The 17,500-nt window shown below is 37.1% G+C and overlaps 3 protein-coding genes across 4 annotated transcripts in view; 2 read left to right on the top strand and 1 right to left on the bottom strand.

Annotated features, from left to right (window-relative positions):
• Nucleotides 1–683, bottom strand: part of LOC140938493 (FAD-linked oxidoreductase DDB_G0289697-like) — a 6,348-nt gene extending 5,665 nt beyond the window's left edge. Inside the window, exon 1 of the mRNA XM_073387971.1 lies at nt 380–683. Coding sequence (XP_073244072.1) covers nt 380–574 — 195 coding nt within the window. The 5' untranslated portion in view covers nt 575–683. The remainder of the gene's footprint in view (nt 1–379) is intronic.
• A 62-nt stretch (nt 684–745) lies between these two features.
• Nucleotides 746–2,981, top strand: LOC140938494 (uncharacterized). Its single transcript, XM_073387972.1, has 3 exons — nt 746–1,297; nt 2,380–2,481; nt 2,775–2,981. Exons 1-3 carry the CDS (start codon nt 983–985, stop codon nt 2,841–2,843), a joined length of 486 nt encoding a protein of 161 aa, XP_073244073.1. The 5' UTR covers nt 746–982; the 3' UTR covers nt 2,844–2,981.
• A 5,706-nt stretch (nt 2,982–8,687) lies between these two features.
• The window catches only part of LOC140939070 (LIM/homeobox protein Lhx9-like), a 13,242-nt gene continuing 4,429 nt past the window's right edge, over nt 8,688–17,500 (top strand). Inside the window, exons 1-3 of one of the 2 annotated variants that reach the window (XM_073388626.1) lie at nt 8,688–9,299; nt 12,978–13,192; nt 16,840–17,144. In XM_073388626.1, the coding sequence (XP_073244727.1) occupies nt 9,279–9,299; nt 12,978–13,192; nt 16,840–17,144 (541 nt within the window). In that variant the 5' untranslated portion in view covers nt 8,688–9,278. Of the gene's footprint in view, nt 9,300–10,972; nt 11,998–12,977; nt 13,193–16,839; nt 17,145–17,500 lie in introns of those variants that run through there. The other variant, XM_073388627.1, reaches the window with a different exon arrangement.

Here is a 17,500-nt window from a genome sequence, read left to right as displayed (position 1 = left end):
ACCTTTTATAATAAAAGCTCAGTAGGATTTTTAAAAAGCCATAAATTCACCTCTGAATTCGCATCGTTTTTCCTTGATACTCACGGTTTTCTGCACAATCTTACCATTAAGCACAAAATTGCAAGATAGAGAAAATCGCGAGTCGATTAGTTATAAAATGATAAAATGTTTAGTTTGATTGTGTGATCAAGAATGTAGTAAATTGTCGATACCTTTTCATATTTCTTTGCCTGTGGGCAGGAAAATGCTAAATGGAGTTATCTATCATAATTGTGTAGGCCAGTCTGCTGGTATTATACTGAAATCTCCCGGTATGTTTGACCTGAATTTGCAGGTTTCCAGTGCCCAGAAGTTAAGAGTTCTGTATTGCGTGACTTACCTTGTTGTGTACACAAAACTTGACAGTGTTGACCACATCTTCCACTGAGGCCACTCTCACGAACGCACAAGGCTGACGCGTTCGGATAACAGCATTCCACGTTCCTTCAATCTCGTTTTGGAAAGTTTTGTTATTTTCCGATTTAAAAATGACAGCACCTGAAAGAGCAGCCTTTAGCGAAGAAAAATCTGCCATTCTCACTGACCCTGCCTACAGCCTTTTGAGCTTCAAAGAGCACAGAAATCTGGGGGTCACGCGATTATTGTCACAGAGTACTGGGGATGAGTCAAGCTTAGGAGCCACTCAACAGCGGTCAAAATTGCGAAATCAGTTGAAAATTTTTTTTTTCAGTTTCCGTTTTTACGATCGCGTGGTATCCAGAAAAAAGAGGCAACAGTTGGAAAAGAAACGTTCTAAACAAATGTTGCTTTAGCTATAGGATTGCCATCGATTTTTTACTTCAAAACTTGTTCGGTCAAGTTATTATCAACTCTGGTTGGACTCTGGTTGTCCACGTGCGTTGTGTACAGCGTCACTGTCATTAGTCCAGCTGATCGCAGAGCGATGTTTTTATAAAAACAACGTTTTGAAAAGTATTGACTTATGCTTAGACGTTACATCTCTCTCATTAAGTCTGTTACGTCGTCGATTTCCAACGTCCGACATTGTATCGCCTCTATGTCATCGCAAGGACTCGTATTAACAGGTACCAGCGATGAGGAGCTGGAATGCTGCAAGAGGACACAGAACGGTGCTGGTCTCTGCTCTTGTAACGAGGTGTCTATCAAAAGAACGATATCCTCTCATACAAAGGCGTCTGAAGAATCACAAGACCACAAAGCAAGAGAAGAATTACAATGGAATAAGTTATCTGAAAATGAGAAGAATATATATTTTGCGCATAAAACTGCATGCTTGGTAAGCAGTGATAAGCCACTACTGATAAGTAGGCATTGACTCTTTTATGTGGCTTGAAAGAGTGTCCCACTCTTAAACACGTGTCTTAAAAGACACATATTAAGAATAGGTAATTTAAGAGTGATTACGATGTCATTGCTGTAACCATGGCAAAGGTACATCTCTGTGAACACAGAATATCAGTATGAGACACTGAACATATTCTGAGGTAAACAGGAATGTCTCGTGCACATTTTATTCTAGATTTCTTAATTCAATGCAATATTTTTATTTATAGTGAAATACATGCATTATACTGTTACGATATTTATTTTGATTTAAGCATAGGACGGTTTATGAGTGCATCGTGCATGAGCTGGATGAGTGCCATTTGTGTGCACGTGCAAATGGCAACATTTTGTATGGTATGAATGAGAATAGTCTCCTTCACAGCCATTTTTAGGGTTGTCACGCAACACTCCTCCCTGAGCAATGCTCCTCCCGATGGGGAGGGGCATTGTGTGAGGACCCTAAAAATGGCTGTGAAGGAGACTATGATGAGAAGGATTTGTTTTGAAATCAAGAAATTTGTTCATATTATGCTGAAACTAAACATCCAAGACTGTTGTAAGAGTGAGTGAGGGAGTAAAAAGGGAGGAAAAGGTGGATGAAATATACTTTTCTCTTTATCAATGATTGGAGTCTAAGATCCCACAAGAGTGCTCCCAATACTTGTTCTTTCTGTTTGTTGTGCAGCATGATATGGTGGTCTGGAACACCCTTTCAGCTTTTTTCAAAACCAGCAGGCTCAAAAGGTTGTCTTCGGCTCTAGGTGCCTCTGTCCAACTCAGTAAAAACTGCACCACAGGTATTAACTATTACAGGACATGCTAATTCATGTTATGCTGTGGAGGTTAATTTTACAGCAGTAGACAAACTTGTTTGCTGCATGAATCAAGTGGAACTTTAATAGCAGAGCTTTGACAGTTTTATTGTTTTTTAATGTTATTTACAAAGTGAAATTTAGAAATGTTTATTGAAGACCCAGTTGTCACTAGCAACATTTTTCACAACTTAGCTTTTTTCAATTTTTTTTGTTGCAGAAGGGGGAAAATACTTATACTGATCCTGTTACCGGATACATGGTCTTCACAGAAGAATTTCTTAGAAAACGCAGGGCTTGCTGTGGAAATGGCTGTCGTCATGTGAGTTGCTACTGTCTTATTCTTAGACTATTCTAAAATAGTCTTATGTTTCTGTTTCCTCTCAGGAAAATAAAATTGATAAGAAAAACTAGTAGGATCACAAACTTTTCTTCTAATATTTAAGTGCTGGCTCCTAGTAAAAGTAGAACCATAGCACTATTGACCTGCAAAACCAGTAGTTTCCATGCTAGCTCATCCTTATTATATTTTTCTAGGCTGAGAGAGAATGGAACTGTCCCTTGCTCAAGATGATAATTTTTTATTTGGCTTTTTAATTTTTTTTCTCTTTACAGTGCCCATATGGTCAAGAAAATGCACCAGAACAAAGTAAAAAGAAGTTTAACTCTGCATTTTATGTGTGAAACAAAATTTTTTTTAGGGTATTTAAAAATGCCAGGATTAACCGAATAAGTCTGTGAGTAATACACAAAGTGTGCAATACCACTGTGAAGGAAGGAATGGTTAAAAAAGGATGTTTCACCAAGTGATGGATACTTATTAAAATGTCATTAAATAAGACTGGGAACTGGTCATTCTACAACACACAAGAAGTATATTAAAATAGACCAATCACTTAAAAGCTCTTTTTGTTGTTGTTATTGTTTTTATACTATGTCTGGAATATCATGTACGAGCTACTTCAATGGATTATAGGCTATTAATGAAACGTTCTAAAATCACATTTTTGTGGCACATTCACCCGCCACATCATTGATTTTTTATTGGCAGATTCTGTCTATTAATACTAAGTCTAAGAAGTTGATTCCTTTTGAAAAATTATTGAGTTAACTTCTCAACCCTTGCACTGACTCGCAGAGTTAGTTATGGAAGTTCCAACTTCTCCATCTGTGGACAGTATCCTACCCCAAAGTACCTCTAAGAGTTTTTGCCGCCTAGTGCGGTCATTATTAGCCTGCAGAACAGGCATAATAATTGTTCGTTTGAGCAAAAGGAAGAGCTGAGTGAGGGGCTTGAGACAAGCGCCACAGGGGAAGGCCCTTCGCTTGCCTCGTGCTTGCCTTTTGCGAACAAATGCTGTAAACTGCCGCTTATAAGCCCTAGGTTTATACAAGTTCGTAAGGGGTTTTGGGTGGGCTTATAAATGGGGGGGGGGGGGGGCTTATATCCGAGGGGGGATAACAACCCGAATAGAATTATTGGAATCCCCTTATACCGTAAACTGCCGCTTATAAGCCCTGGGCTTATACAAGTTCGTAAAGGGTTTTGGATGGGCTTATAAACGGGGGGCTTATATCAGGATGGGCTTATAAGCGGACGAAAAAAAACGTTTCGAAATGAGCAACAGCACTGTTGATCGACGTATGATTTAAATTTATTTCTCTTACAATTGAAGCTTTAAAAAGGCAGCAATGAATTGAATTCAGTTAAATTTCAAAACAAAATAAAAAACAAAAACTGGAGGGGGGCTTATATCCGGATGGGCTTATAATCGGATGTATCTTTTTGTTTGCATGTAGGTGGGCCTATAACCGGGGGAGCTTATAAGCGGATGGGCTTATAAGCGGCAGTTTACGGTAGCGCCTGTTCTTCAGGCTAGGTCATGATTTTGGAACTATCGATATAGAACAGGGTATCCATATTGTAAGTGTCTCCAAGGGTGGGGTACAGCATTCGATATGCTTGAGGCCAGTGTACTGAGTCACAGACCGCGTAGAAGGGTTGAGAGTGGGGGTCTAATTTGGGATCCGGGGGTATGCTCCCCCAGAAAAAAAGTTGACATTTGGGGGGCCAGACATGGCTAAAAATGCATCTATACTAGTACAGTCGAACCTCCCGAAATGCAAAGACTGGCTGCTCTCTTACGAGAAGAGGTCCAGATACATATATTTTAAGGAAGATATTTATTGCGTGCGATGTCTAAGTTACGCCCGTGTGTAGTTCCATGATGTCTCTAAAGTTCTTCGTTTATTCTTAGTAGCGTAGTGCACACAGCGAACGTAGAGATCAGAGAATGCGTCAAGTGATCTCTTACCAGAGATTATAAATGGAAAATCATTAACCCGTCAGGCCCAAGAAGTGGTCGCGGTCGCTTACAGGAGGTGGTCGTTTACTAGAGGGTCCAACTGTAAGGCTTTGACTGGTAAAATGTTTGGTTTTTTGGATTGGCGTTCGCTTAGGAGAGGTGGTCGCACATTGAGGTTCGACTGTATGTTTTAACAATAATAAAGCAACAAATTTTCGATGGTTATTGCTATTATAGCTTTTGGAGGTCGGAAACTCGGAACTACCGTGAGATCTTAGCATTGACAAAGGAAAAAAGGCTAAATTCCTATTATCTCAAAACATTTAGCATGGGATGGATAAAATGTCAACGGTGGTAAAAAAGCTTCCAACTTAATCGACGATTCCTGCCTCGTTCGACGTCGTCGAGCGAGTCGTTTATGTTAGTACACAGCGGTGTTTAATTTTGCAAAAGACGTTTTCTAAACATTCTTTCCCTTTTTATCCTTGCCAGTCCGTCGTCAGATCCTTCATTCATGTTTCTGTTCTTTGCTCTTATTGTAAATCATAACTGCACTTAAGATTTGCTGACAATAAGCAGCGCTTATATAAGATGGCAAGAAGAGCAGTGTTTGATTCATGATTCTGTAAGAAAGCCATATCTCCGAGTCTAACAAAACTAAACATTTGGAGAAACATTGGTCTAAAAGAAAGTAGGCCATTTCCGAGTTGCTCCAAGCCTCTGTTTCAAAGCGAGGCTTAGTGTGACGCTACAGATGTTTATTCTTAAGCAAATAAATCATATCTTATCTTCGCAAGAAAGGTTTTGCACTCATCCCAGTTTTGTAAGTGAGAGTTTTGGGAACTCAAAAATGGCTATTTAATTTTGTTTGGATAGAAAAAGAAGATGTTTAGAAAGATGAAATAATGACTGTATTAATTTAATCACGCCATTATTTTACAGTTGAGAATCTATTTCCGGACGACTTCTAAGTGACGCCGTAAAGGAAAGTATGTTGCAAAGGATGGAACTGAAGGGATCTTACTTTTCCCACCCTCGGTCCCTTTCTTCTTAATTAACGTTGATGATGATTTTTATTGTGTGCAAAAACTGACAGAAAATATACACGTCGAAAACGGATTTTTTTTGGGGGGGGGGGGGGGGCGGGGGGAGGAGATCACGAAAGTTATCAAGAGTTATGAGGAGGGATGACTCAGTAAAATAACATTTGAATCGGGGATCAGCCAAATTTTACCGTGCTAAGCCTAAATTCCTCCATTCCCCCCCCCCCCGCTCCCCCCCCGCTCCCCAGGCAAAAAATAATGAAACAAACCTGAATGCAAGGCTGGCACTACGGCAATTAATTTAGGGCTGATTTATTATAGGTCCATTTATACGTATGATAATGAGTTTGAAAGAAAGGGAGATAAAATTTTAACCAAGGATACAATTGAACCACAACGTATACACTGCGCATCCCTAGTATGAAATGAGCTCAATTGTAAATTGTATTATAATGCAAGTGCATGCTAAGAAGTAGTTAACTTTACAAATCTCTTTCTGGAATCACTGCAAGTTTTAGAAGAAAGGGAGTGGAAATAAACCAGGAATCCTCGCCGGGGTAAAAAACAGCTTTTTTGATTCCTGATTTAAAACTCGCTTTTCATTCTAGTACTTTCAAGAGATTCACAAGGATTTGTTAAGTTTCTCACTTCTCAGCACTCACAATTTGCCACAATTTAATTTACACTACTTTCTCTGCGAGAAACATTAAATTTGTCTCTATATTACTAAATTTCTTTAAGATACTCAGTACTCAGTAGTCGCGAAGGGATGAATTCCTCAATACCTTATAAACATCCATGCCAGAGAAGTACATTGAAAATGTGGCGATATTTGCTTTTCTCTTATAAAAGTTCTCGTAAATCTAAACCGCTTTTTTATTGGCGTGTTATCTAGTCCCAGTGCAACTTAATTTCATATGCACCTTGATTTCTTGTTAAGTCGGTTAAGTGTTAAGAATTTGTATCAAAGTGTTAAATGAAGAATGAAAACAACGTTCCTTTAATTAAATTTTCAGCGTTCTGATTTAGCGTCCTTAAAATATTGTTAAATCTTGTAAGCTTCTCATGTGAAGTATAAACTATTTAACCCGCACCTTGAACAGTGAATATTGAACAAACCAGAAGGCAAAGGACAATTTCTTCTAATCTGTTGTATCAAACGGCGATCAAAAATCTTTCAAGTTATTTTTCAGTTTTTCTGAATGTAATCTCAGTGTTCCATGTTTGTTTTGACAATACTAAAGCTCGTCAATACTTTTTTAACAATTCATCAACCCTACAAAAATTCGATTTGGTAAATTAAAATACGAGAAAAAATAATAACAGTACATAAATTATTCAATACGAAAACCTCTTGATAATAACACGGTTTCTTGGATAATCAGGCTAATTTTGTAACATCGCTTTGATAATATGAATTTTAAATTAGCCCTCCGTCTAAACTGTCTAAAACGTTCATATGGCAAAAAAAGAAAAGAAGTTTGCTCTATGCGAAACATTTGCGAAGAAAGTTTCTACCGATTTAATCTCTCTATGGCTCTAATATTGTTTGGTCTCTTGCAATTCAAGGGACTGGAACAGCTGGCAATGTAAAGATCTGCTTTTCACAGTGACGTTTTCTAGTCTTAGTACTCGGAAATGAAACGAAATGTTTTCTTTATCATTTTTGACTTGATTATTAATTTTTTATTACTTTCTGCGAAACGTAAACAAAATCGGTTCAAGGGGAACATCATATTTCTGGTATCATTTTCTTTGTGGCGTTAAACAATTTCAGTTTTAGAAACTACGAAATCTATCGCAACATTTAATAAATAACAAAACCTGCATTCTCTTTTGTCAACTTCTATATATGCGGTAATGTATATGCTGTCAGTATTAAATCTCATATTTGTTTACGAGACAAATGCAGGTGGAAATATGTGTTTTCTGTTTCCACTGTTGAGAAATTTATCCCAACTTGGCACGTCGAGAGAAGCTAATTAAGAGCGTATAATTTATTAATTAACGGGGAAGCTAATTTTTTTTCGGGATTTACTTCATAGCAATGACATGGTTTTGACAGCTCATTCATAAATTTTCAGTACGCAGTTTTTACTCCTGCCTCGATTTTGCCGCAAAAAAAAAAAAACCTTATAACATTGTTATTTTCTTTTTCTCTTTTTCTAGAGGGACACTTTCCGTAGTTCTTACAGAATAGACAAAGTGATATTCTTGACTTGAGTAGATCAAATGATGGTTTTGCGAACTATATGTTTACTTTTAATTACAAGAGGAATGACAAAGAAAAAGTAACTGAAAACCCGAAACTTTCTTTCAATTCTAAACGAAATCTTGTCACACTTCGATATATTGCGGTAAACCCATTTAGTGCCCTTGGAGTTTGTCTTATCCATCGGGAACCCATGTTAGTGTTATTTTTTCAGAAGCTGGCACGTGCCGCCACGCGACACCCTTAGGGTAAGCAGGGAAGCGCAACAAAGAAATCGAAGCTTTTGTTTAAACACCTTGCAAATCACAAGAAAAAATACGTAAGGCTTATATCATTTTAGAGTTAATACGAAGAGCCAGCCCACCAGAGCAAATGTATTAATCGGGTTAATTATCTCCTTCATACCGAGTGATTAAAGATCAAGTCAAGTCGTAGATTCCGCTGAGTGTATGGAGCTGCTAAGAAATTAAGAATGTTTCTCAGACAATAAGTTGTGTCAATATAGGTCCCAACAATGCGTCGTTTGTAGTTAAATTCGGTATCATTGTTGTTATCTTTCCAATCACTTAACCGGCTATGCACCAAAAGAAACATGCAAGAAAGACAGCGTGCTGACGCCGTAAGGGACCGAAGACGCCCCCAACCGGAGAGCAATGGTTAAATTTTAAGAATAAATATGAGTCGCAGTGAATTATTGCGGTTAGATGTTTGCTTTTGAGTCTACCAATTTGAAAGGTTTGATCTGTCAGAGGTACACTTTAATAATCTCAAAAACAAAAACGCATGCGCTTTGAGACTACTTCGTACTTTTGTGAAGTGCTTGTCAGGGTGTTACTTTCCATTTCACACATAATTATTCAAACAAAATGTATTAAAAAAAGTTTTTTGTATTGTATTGATCGAGATAAGGAAACTTCAGGAATCTTTGTTTCAAACAACCACATTCAATAGACTCCATTTAATTCTGCTCTTTGGAGCAAGATCTTGTTGGGTGGCTCTTAGCTCTTAATGACAATGGCCCGTTTAAGAGAACTTAACCTTGTAAGAGGGGCTCCTATTCTCTTTCAACAAACGAATAAGATGCATTGTGCTGGGATTTGAATTTGAATAGAGTAAGTTCTCTCGATCGGAAGCAACAATGACATATGTTTGATGGGACACGTGTGAGCTTATTTTGTTTTGGATTGCGAGTCAAGTACACTTGTAACTCGAAGAACAATTTCCTTATCAGACTGCAATTTGCTCTCCGCAAAAATCGGAAACAGGGAGAATGTTCCGCGGATCTTCTTAGTTTTTAAAGCGTTGCTGACGGAAATGGGCACAGCACTTCGGACCAGAGTTCAGTTTCACCTGTTCCAGTGACTAAAACATATGGAAATTACTATGCAATATTTAAATAAAGACTCTGTTTCAGGAGGGTTCCACTCCTAAAAATACACAGCTGCAACCATCGCAAGATATTTAGCTTTAGGTGCGGGCAAGTATTCAACGCAACGAGCTAAGCTACGTAGACGTCATTCCTCATCAACTTGAATTATCTGTAGTTTCACCAGTGCACATGTTTCAAGATACTTTTCAGGTAACTTAAAAGTGCCGTTGTTTTAACTTATAGCTTGGAAAAACTTCGATTGCTTTTAAGAAATGCTCAAATCTTGGAAAATAGAGTTTGTCAGACACTATGAACGCAAATGAAATACTTTATATATTTTGATTTATTTTATTTTTAATGTATATTTAAGTATGCACAGCGATTTCCTCCACTCGATTTTTCGCATACTTAGACCTGGTCAAAAGAATCCTTTTAAAGATCTAATCGAATTTAATTCAAAGATCAAATGTTCTTTAGCTTTTCTAAGATCTTCCACCGTTCCCTAAACCAATGTGTTAATCAACAAACGTTTGAAAGCGTCTGTGAGCTTAAAATACACCACAAAATCCTATTGAAAATAAACTTTAATTCAGTCCGGCGTTTACTGGGTATTAACTCGCGCAGTTGCTGTGTGCATGTTCTTTATAGATAGAAATCCGGTAAAGAGGGAATTATCACTCTTTCCGTAGCTCGATAAGAAAAAATGAGACATTTTGCGCGCATTTGACCGAACTCCACCTGCATCCTATTTTTCATTTCGGAAGTATAACAACTAAATCGAAACATGTATACAATGTTTAGTGCAAAGTGTTTGGCTGCAGTAATTTTGCATGGAGCAGTTAAACAGACTTAAACAGTGTTCTTCTAACTACTTAATTACAACCAGCGCTTTGTGTTTTAAGATTCGATTATTTAAAACCAAATCGTACTTTATTTTTTTCTTATCTATTAGCGGTATGGGATATTTTAAAACATAAACATAAAAGGATGTTTAACGAATAATTTAAAATTCCTTTTAGTTAGTTGTTTTTTGCTTTAAACGATTTCTGATTCATTTAAAAGCTAAGAGTTATATTAACCAAGTGTACTATATCTGTTTTCTGAAAGACTAAGATGCAGCAAGAATCTTCTTTTAGTTCTGAAAAATTAGAAGAAGTATTATTTTAGTATTTATCAAATGTAGAATCGATCGTCGTGCCAGTGGGCATTGTCGATGACCAGCCGTTTCTTCTCCGTTTTCATCTCACTTTCTAACGTCTTATGTTAAAAATTTTCCCCCTCTTTCATGCACGGCTTAAAAAGCGCTTAGATCCGTGAAAAGTTGAAATTATCAAGATTAAAAGCAGACGGCAAGCAAGTATTTCTAAAAGAACTAACTTTCTTTCCTACGTTTTTCTTGCGTCTGCCTTGAACGGTGTTAGAATTTGCCAACCATACGCTTTTTCATTCGCTAATTTCGCTCACCTAGCTTACGACGACCATTCATAAACTAAGTTTTTGATTCATCTTCAATACGCTTAGATCTTTCACTAACACACAAAATGTCAAAGTAGTTTAATATTTCGGGAGACTGAAAAATGCGTTAGGAACAGGTAGACAAGGAAAGAGAGAAGATTTCAAATTTACAAATGCCTTTGGTAATACTTGACAGATAAATTCTGGATGTTTATATAATCAGAAATCCCATTTAGAAAGGCAATAAGTTGAAACTGATTACGAGTTTTTCATTTGTCTGTCAGCTTGCTGTCAGTCTCGTTTGTTAGTCTCATTTTTGTATCTTTTAGCTTATTTACTTTTCCTTCGAAGTATCTGTATAGAGACATATTTTCGAAACTGTATAGGATGAGAAAAAGTGTAAGCATTTAATTAAAAAAAACCCTTAAATTCTTTTTGGACTGACAAATATTTCTCGCATTTGTAACAATAAATCCATGATACATAACTTTTATAGTACGGACTCAGTGAAATTCTTAACTTCTTTAACCCAACTTAAAGCAGAATTGCTGGTAGATTGCTTCAAGACTATTAACCATTCATGAAGTGAATTATGCGCATTTATATTTTCAGTTAAAACGTCCTAAAGGTATTTCAAGTGAAGCGATTTTCTATCGCTAAACCTGGTCCACTGGCACACGAATTTGGTAACAGGTGAAATGCATGTAATCGATTTCAAAAAACTTGTCAATTATATCAAAAGATAAACAGTTTGGTTCGATTTTACACATGTCAAATTTTCTTTATATTACTTTGTCCTTTTAAGACTCATTGTTTAGCCTTTCAAGGCTGTTAGCATAGAATCAAAAGGTCCTTTGAGCCCTATTGTTGTAACCAAGTTAAGAAAACATCATCAAATATTCGCCGCACAATAGTTTGGTCAATATTGGGAGCCGACACCCCGAGAACAAGAATCACAACTCATTTGTGCTTCCATCTGACAAGTTATTCACGCCTACAATATTCTCATTTTCTCCACTTCGAATTTTATGAGAGTTATTAAAAGTAAACAGATGTGAAAAGCGGAAATATAAGTAACAATGATGTATCGAACGCGGAACCCCACTGTAATGTTTACTCGAAAACGTCAATCATAACCTGACAACGTAACCTGATTGGTTGAAAGAAATATGAAACCTACCTCCGCGCGCATTGTCGTGTTAAGAAACCAGTCGTTTCCATTTATCGTACCCTACTTGCTGAGCGGCGCACGAGCCGGTATTCACTTTACTTAAGTTAAACCATGTAACGGATTTCTTCGCAGCGTGAGGTAGACTCGGGCGCGAGGTGGACACACACACGACACCTGCGTTTTAGAAGTTTGTTAGAGCGAACAACACACAGGGTTATCTTCAAATCAAAAATTGTGTCGACCAGTTTGTGCATCACTGAGGTATCGCCTGGAACACGAAAGGTAAAATTGAGGCTCCAGCCGAGTATTTTACTTTTATGCGCAGTGGTTGGGAGCTGGGATAATATAACTTTTTCAGAATCCCTCCAGCGCGCAAGTATTCAAAGTCCATTAATGCATTATTGTTGATGATTATGTGGTCTATGTGAGTGGAAAATTATTGAACCGCCCAGGAAGCGAAAAGAAAGGCCTCGTTTGGTTCGTATGTATTGTGAATGAACGCCTTTTAACTCAGTAAATGTCTATGGAAACGGTAGGGAAGCTGTGAACCATATAGGAACTATTAGAGAATGGTGGATAATGAAAATTCTGAGGGTTATAAACTAAGGAGGCCTCAGCTAGCCTCTCCCACTTTTCTAAAATGTTTCGGGGTAAAAGACGGTTTGTCTATTGAAATGTTATACAGTTTTGTATTTGTGTTGTATTTGAAATTAACAGAAAGTATGCTAATACTTGTTAATTTAGTACAATGCACCATGATACAAATAATCAGAAATGGTTACCGTACCCCATCATGATTAATCAAGTTTGTATGGGACTTCTTACTGATGGTTTAAAAACCAATAATTACGGTAACCAAAATGTTTGAATAACCTCTCAAATTTTCCATAAGAATTTTTTGGGGCATGATTTTTTTCAGCAAGGCCTGTTGTTTTTAAATGGATTACCGTTTAAAATATTTATGTTTATCAACGAGGGAGGGCCTACACGGAAAAAATAAAAATGTTAAAACAAATTCCAATTATTCATGATTTTTTTTCGAATGCTAACCCTCTAAAGTCGATGATTCCCACTGTGCTTGGCTTAACTTTGTCAAAGTGTCGCTGAGTGTCGGGTCCTTAAAGAATATCAAACCACTGCAGTTTATAGCGTTACATCTATGATGCGTTTAGGCGTTCAAACCGCGCGATAACAACTCTTTCCCAATGAAGACCTATACGGCTCGTCTTTAAAATCATGAAGTTTTTCTCTCTTGTTTTCAGAGTATGCCGACGGCGGACCAACTAACTCTCGACGAAAAGCCATCTTTTTGCGCCGGTTGTGGAGCGAGAATCGTGGACCGGTTTTACTTGATGGCCGTCGACCAAGAGTGGCATGCCGAGTGTTTAAAATGCAACGAGTGCAGTTTAAGACTCGACAACGAGCTGACATGCTTCACTAAGGATGGAGAAATATTGTGCAGAGAGGATTATTACAGGTCAGGAAATTTAAAGCTTTGAGACCAGTGCGCCTCTTGTGTGCTTTAGTTTAGAACTTATTCACCTCGAGATTTTTCAACAAAAGTACAAATACCAATTCGATTTGAAAGACGAAGTGATGAAGTGATGCAATGTAATATCACTGTAGGTCAGGTGGAACAACTAAATTCAGATAGCACGTTTATCCTGTGTTATTCACCAAATCCAGACCCGCGAACAAGGAAATAAGCTTTTACAATTTTGCGATAACACTCAAACTTTTCACTTATCTTGCTTAATCTAACCTAGATACCGGACCGGCTTTGTGTGTGTGCTGCAGCCGTTCATTGTAAAAATAGGATTTAGTCATGCACATAACAGAGTCACTTTGAGTTTGAACCCAACTGTTACAAAAGTGACGGTGTATGAAAATGAGGCCGTCCGTTTAATGACAGTCTGGCCGAGAACGTCAAAAGTAGCTCCCGTTTTTATTGCGTTTTTAAGGAAAGTGACGAATAAGCTATTTGTTGCTTCCCTTAAAATTTTTATTGTACTTAACCATAAACTTCCAATACTGATTAAAGATGATTAGAAACTTTAGTTATTAAAATTGTACATAATTATTTTGTTTTGTCTAGGAATTGCTTGATAGTTTTGCTAAAGACGAACGGACCAAGCTATTCAAGGATTTTTTCAATCGAGGCCAGTTTATCTCTTCGTTTACCACAAAAGATAAACAGTCCTCCAAATACCTGAAAAGCTCTTAATTAACCTTCGAAAATGTCATTGGCCTTTCACAAATGATATACGCTCTTGAATCCCATGGTATAGAGAGCGCTGTTTTATATTACAATAAGTACCCCACTTTGCGTCTCAGTATATCATAGATCATTGATGGTCATTCTTCTCGGTCCAAATTATGATATTTATCTAATCGCCCATTATTAAGTTTTGTTTCTGGCGCCAATATGCCTGGAAATCAAGAAAAATAATTCAATATTTGCCAAATCATACTACAATAAGACATTTTTATTTCTCTTTGAAGTGTCGATGGCCAGAAAAAACACTCACTAGACGTTATACTACATAAAATATATATTGATATTGAAATATGAGAGAGATGTTCAGGAAGTTACTTTTGATTCGTATTGGCACTATTGCGAGAAAAGACCAAACATCTGACTCTACGACAAGATATCGAGCTCTTGGCACCTCAAAATGCCTTGACTAATTCTAAGCTGCGGAGAAAGTTCGGCCGGGATCTAGGCCATTTACTAAATTCAAAATGTAGATTACCGGAGTAGTCCCAAGTTTTCCTTTGGGATAGAAGAGATCGCAGTGTTTTGTGGAGTTAAACTTTAAAATATGCTTCAGTTGCGCGAAAGTGTCTTTCGCGTTAATTTCTTGCGTACCTGACGATTCACTTAATCATTGTCATGCATATTCCTTGAGCTTTTTATCATTTTTGATGAACCGATTGTTCTTAACCTATATACAGCATTGTTTGGTAATGAAAAGAAAATTGAATAAGTACTGTTGAGAGTATTTTCAAGCCTTTAACATCTCTCTATCTTATCCAAAAAATTTGCATGTCTTTCAAATAAAGCATTACTTTTTTCATCAGACTGCTATAAAGAAGGCGTTTACGTCCTCAAGTGCCAACTGCGTTCATTCAATTCTTTTTAGCGCTTTCCTGTTTCTAAGGAAATGCAGCGTTTTGGTATTTTAATGTAAAAATGCGAAATGTTGGTTTTGTTGTCAAAAACAATAAGCACTTCCAAATCAGCTTTACCCATCATCTGGTGTTAAAAGTAAATTTTGTTCATTTGTTATTGTTTTGGTCTTGTATATGCTTCTTTCAATGTCGGCGGATTTCTGAATTTGAACTACATTTTACTCAACCAATTTCCGTATGTTTTCTTGTTTTGTTCTCAGTTGTCAGGTCTAGTGATCATGATGTACCGTTTTACTTTATCACAATAAGGGCAAAAGTTAAAAAAAGAAAATAGATCCTGCATATTGGATTTATTCCTTTTTTAAAATTATTTAAAATTTACTGACTTGACAACTTTCCTTTTAAATTTTACATTGCTGAAATAGGAAAATACACTGAAAATAGGATCCTTTTAATCAAAACTTAAGAATAGAAACTAAGGAAAGAACACCTAGGATCTACATCAGTAAAGTTATTAGTTACGAACTGAACAACATTTCTTTGAAGTTTAAATTGTTGAAATAGGAAAACTGGATCTTTTTTTTTTTTTTTTTTACCAAAGATTGCAGTCTAAAAGGCAGTCCAAAAAATTGTTGATCTGTTTAAGCTGAACTCATCAGTGTAAAAAACAAAGAGTAAACAGCCTTGAGTGTTCAACTGCATCTCGAGTTAATGATACAAAATAGACCTAACAGACTTCCGCTTTGCGATGACCGGATCATCCAATAAAATACATTAGATGGGCATTTAGAATCGTTTGTTAAAATCACTTATTTGACCCAACGCTTGAACAAAACACGGGAGAAGCTCACTGTAGATATAATTTAATTCATTCAAATAAGATTGGTTATTGTTAAGGTCGGTTTCGGAGTAATATTTTGCCTCTTTTTCTCGATTATAATTGAGGAATTTATGATGCAGCATATTTTATGATGATGATAGGCGCAAGTATTTATCCTACTTAGGAACTCAGAACTATTAGGGGTCCACTCTGGAGACGGTCAGTTCTGATCTGCGTTTATCGTTTATTTTATATCCGTCGTTCACGCCTGGAAGAACGTTAGAAAGATTTCATGCGTATTCAAGACTCGTGTGAATTTACAAAGCAAAATTGCTCGTTCTCAGAACTTAGAGGCTAGAATTCAGTGATACTCCCAAAGATTGAAAACACTGGTAACGATCGGTTAGCGTTTACAACCTAGCTAATTAGGTGCCTTGACATAAGGGCAAGGAAGACTGCGTGAAGGGACTTGGCTACTCCGTCTACACCATATTGCTCTTGGGGGAAAAGAAAAGGCTTAAAACTGAGCTTGCTGTTGGTGATAAGTGTTTTGGTGTTGTCTAGTAGACATAAATTTACCGAAACGAGTAATTGAAATTCCCATTGAAATTCCTTTCGTATATGTATTTCCATTACTCCAAGGAACATTTGTCAGTGTGGAACGGAATTTTACAAATGTAACAAAATAAAATAATAGAAATTATAAAAATCCCGAAGATCGATTTCCGCCTTTAGACGTTTAAATTCAAGAACCAAGTGACTAGCTTCAAACTCCGTTATACTTTCGATCACTAACGTACAGCTGTTCGATGAATGTCACTGCTGAGGTCTGTTATACCAAAAAGTCAGACTTTCAGCAGTTACCATGAGTTACCCTTAAATCTCAAAATTCTCCAGATTTCCAGTCCAGAACTTATATAAGAATTGCATTGTCGCTAACTTAGTTTGTGTTGGTTTATATTGAATAACCTCAGTTTCAAACTTAAGTGCTCCCGGCCTAGTCACAGGTTAGACTTGTAATTGAAAAACGACCTTACACAACGTATAAACACATGATGATGATGATGACTTTATATTGCCATCAACAAAGCTTCGGAAAGTGGCTGTTGCATGAAGCGCACTGAAACGTAATTATCTTCATATTAACTTGCTCCTTCCTTTCTCTCTTCTAGACGCTTTTCAGTCAAGAAATGTGCTGGTTGCAATCAAGGTATCTCAAGCAAAGAACTTGTAATGCGCGCCCGCGATCAAGTTTACCATATCAGCTGTTTTGCCTGTGAACGCTGCAAGAGAATTTTGTCGACAGGAGAATACTTCGGCATGCGCGGACTGAGAATATTTTGCAAAGCAGACTATGAAGTATTGCTCCGAGAAGAAGCCCATGCTATGAAATCTACACTCGGTTCCTCTTCTGGGAAAGGCCGGCCAAGGAAAAAGAAAATATCCATGCCCCTTGAAGGCGTAACAGCTTTATCAGGTGATGCTTTGGCGAACAAAAGCGCTGATTACTCTAAACTGGCTCGCAATGTAAGGTGCTAATCACCCTTATTAGCTTTGCGTATGGTTCGTAACTTTTGTTTTCATTATGTCTTGTGTTGGCAGCTTTCTGTGTTGTATTGTGTTTATGGATGGTGATTTGGAATAATGATTGAGATTGTGTTGAAGACGAAAATAACTTTTCTTGTTACGTTTGGGCATTACATTCCTTCTCATAAACTTTAACAAAATTTAAAAATAAACCAAATACGGTGTTGAAGTTGGAAATTTTAATGTTCAAGGAGAGATATCTGGTGCAATACATTATGTTGTATGAGTAGTTGATATTTCTTAAAG

The sequence above is a fragment of the Porites lutea genome, chromosome 5, assembly GCF_958299795.1.
Source record: "Porites lutea chromosome 5, jaPorLute2.1, whole genome shotgun sequence".
Lineage (NCBI taxonomy): Eukaryota > Metazoa > Cnidaria > Anthozoa > Scleractinia > Poritidae > Porites > Porites lutea.
The sequence above is the reverse complement of the archived record's forward strand: the minus strand, read 5'-3'. Positions and strand labels throughout refer to the sequence as shown.

Excerpts from the sequence above, each read along its gene's own strand:
- LOC140938494 (XM_073387972.1), top strand. The coding sequence starts at position 983 with ATGCTTAGACGTTACATCTCTCTCATTAAGTCTGTTACGTCGTCGATT. Across the intron at positions 1,298-2,379 it reads CGCATAAAACTGCATGCTTG|AAGGGGGAAAATACTTATAC; the intron begins GTAAGCAGTGAT and ends TTTTTGTTGCAG. Across the intron at positions 2,482-2,774 it reads GTGGAAATGGCTGTCGTCAT|TGCCCATATGGTCAAGAAAA; the intron begins GTGAGTTGCTAC and ends TTCTCTTTACAG.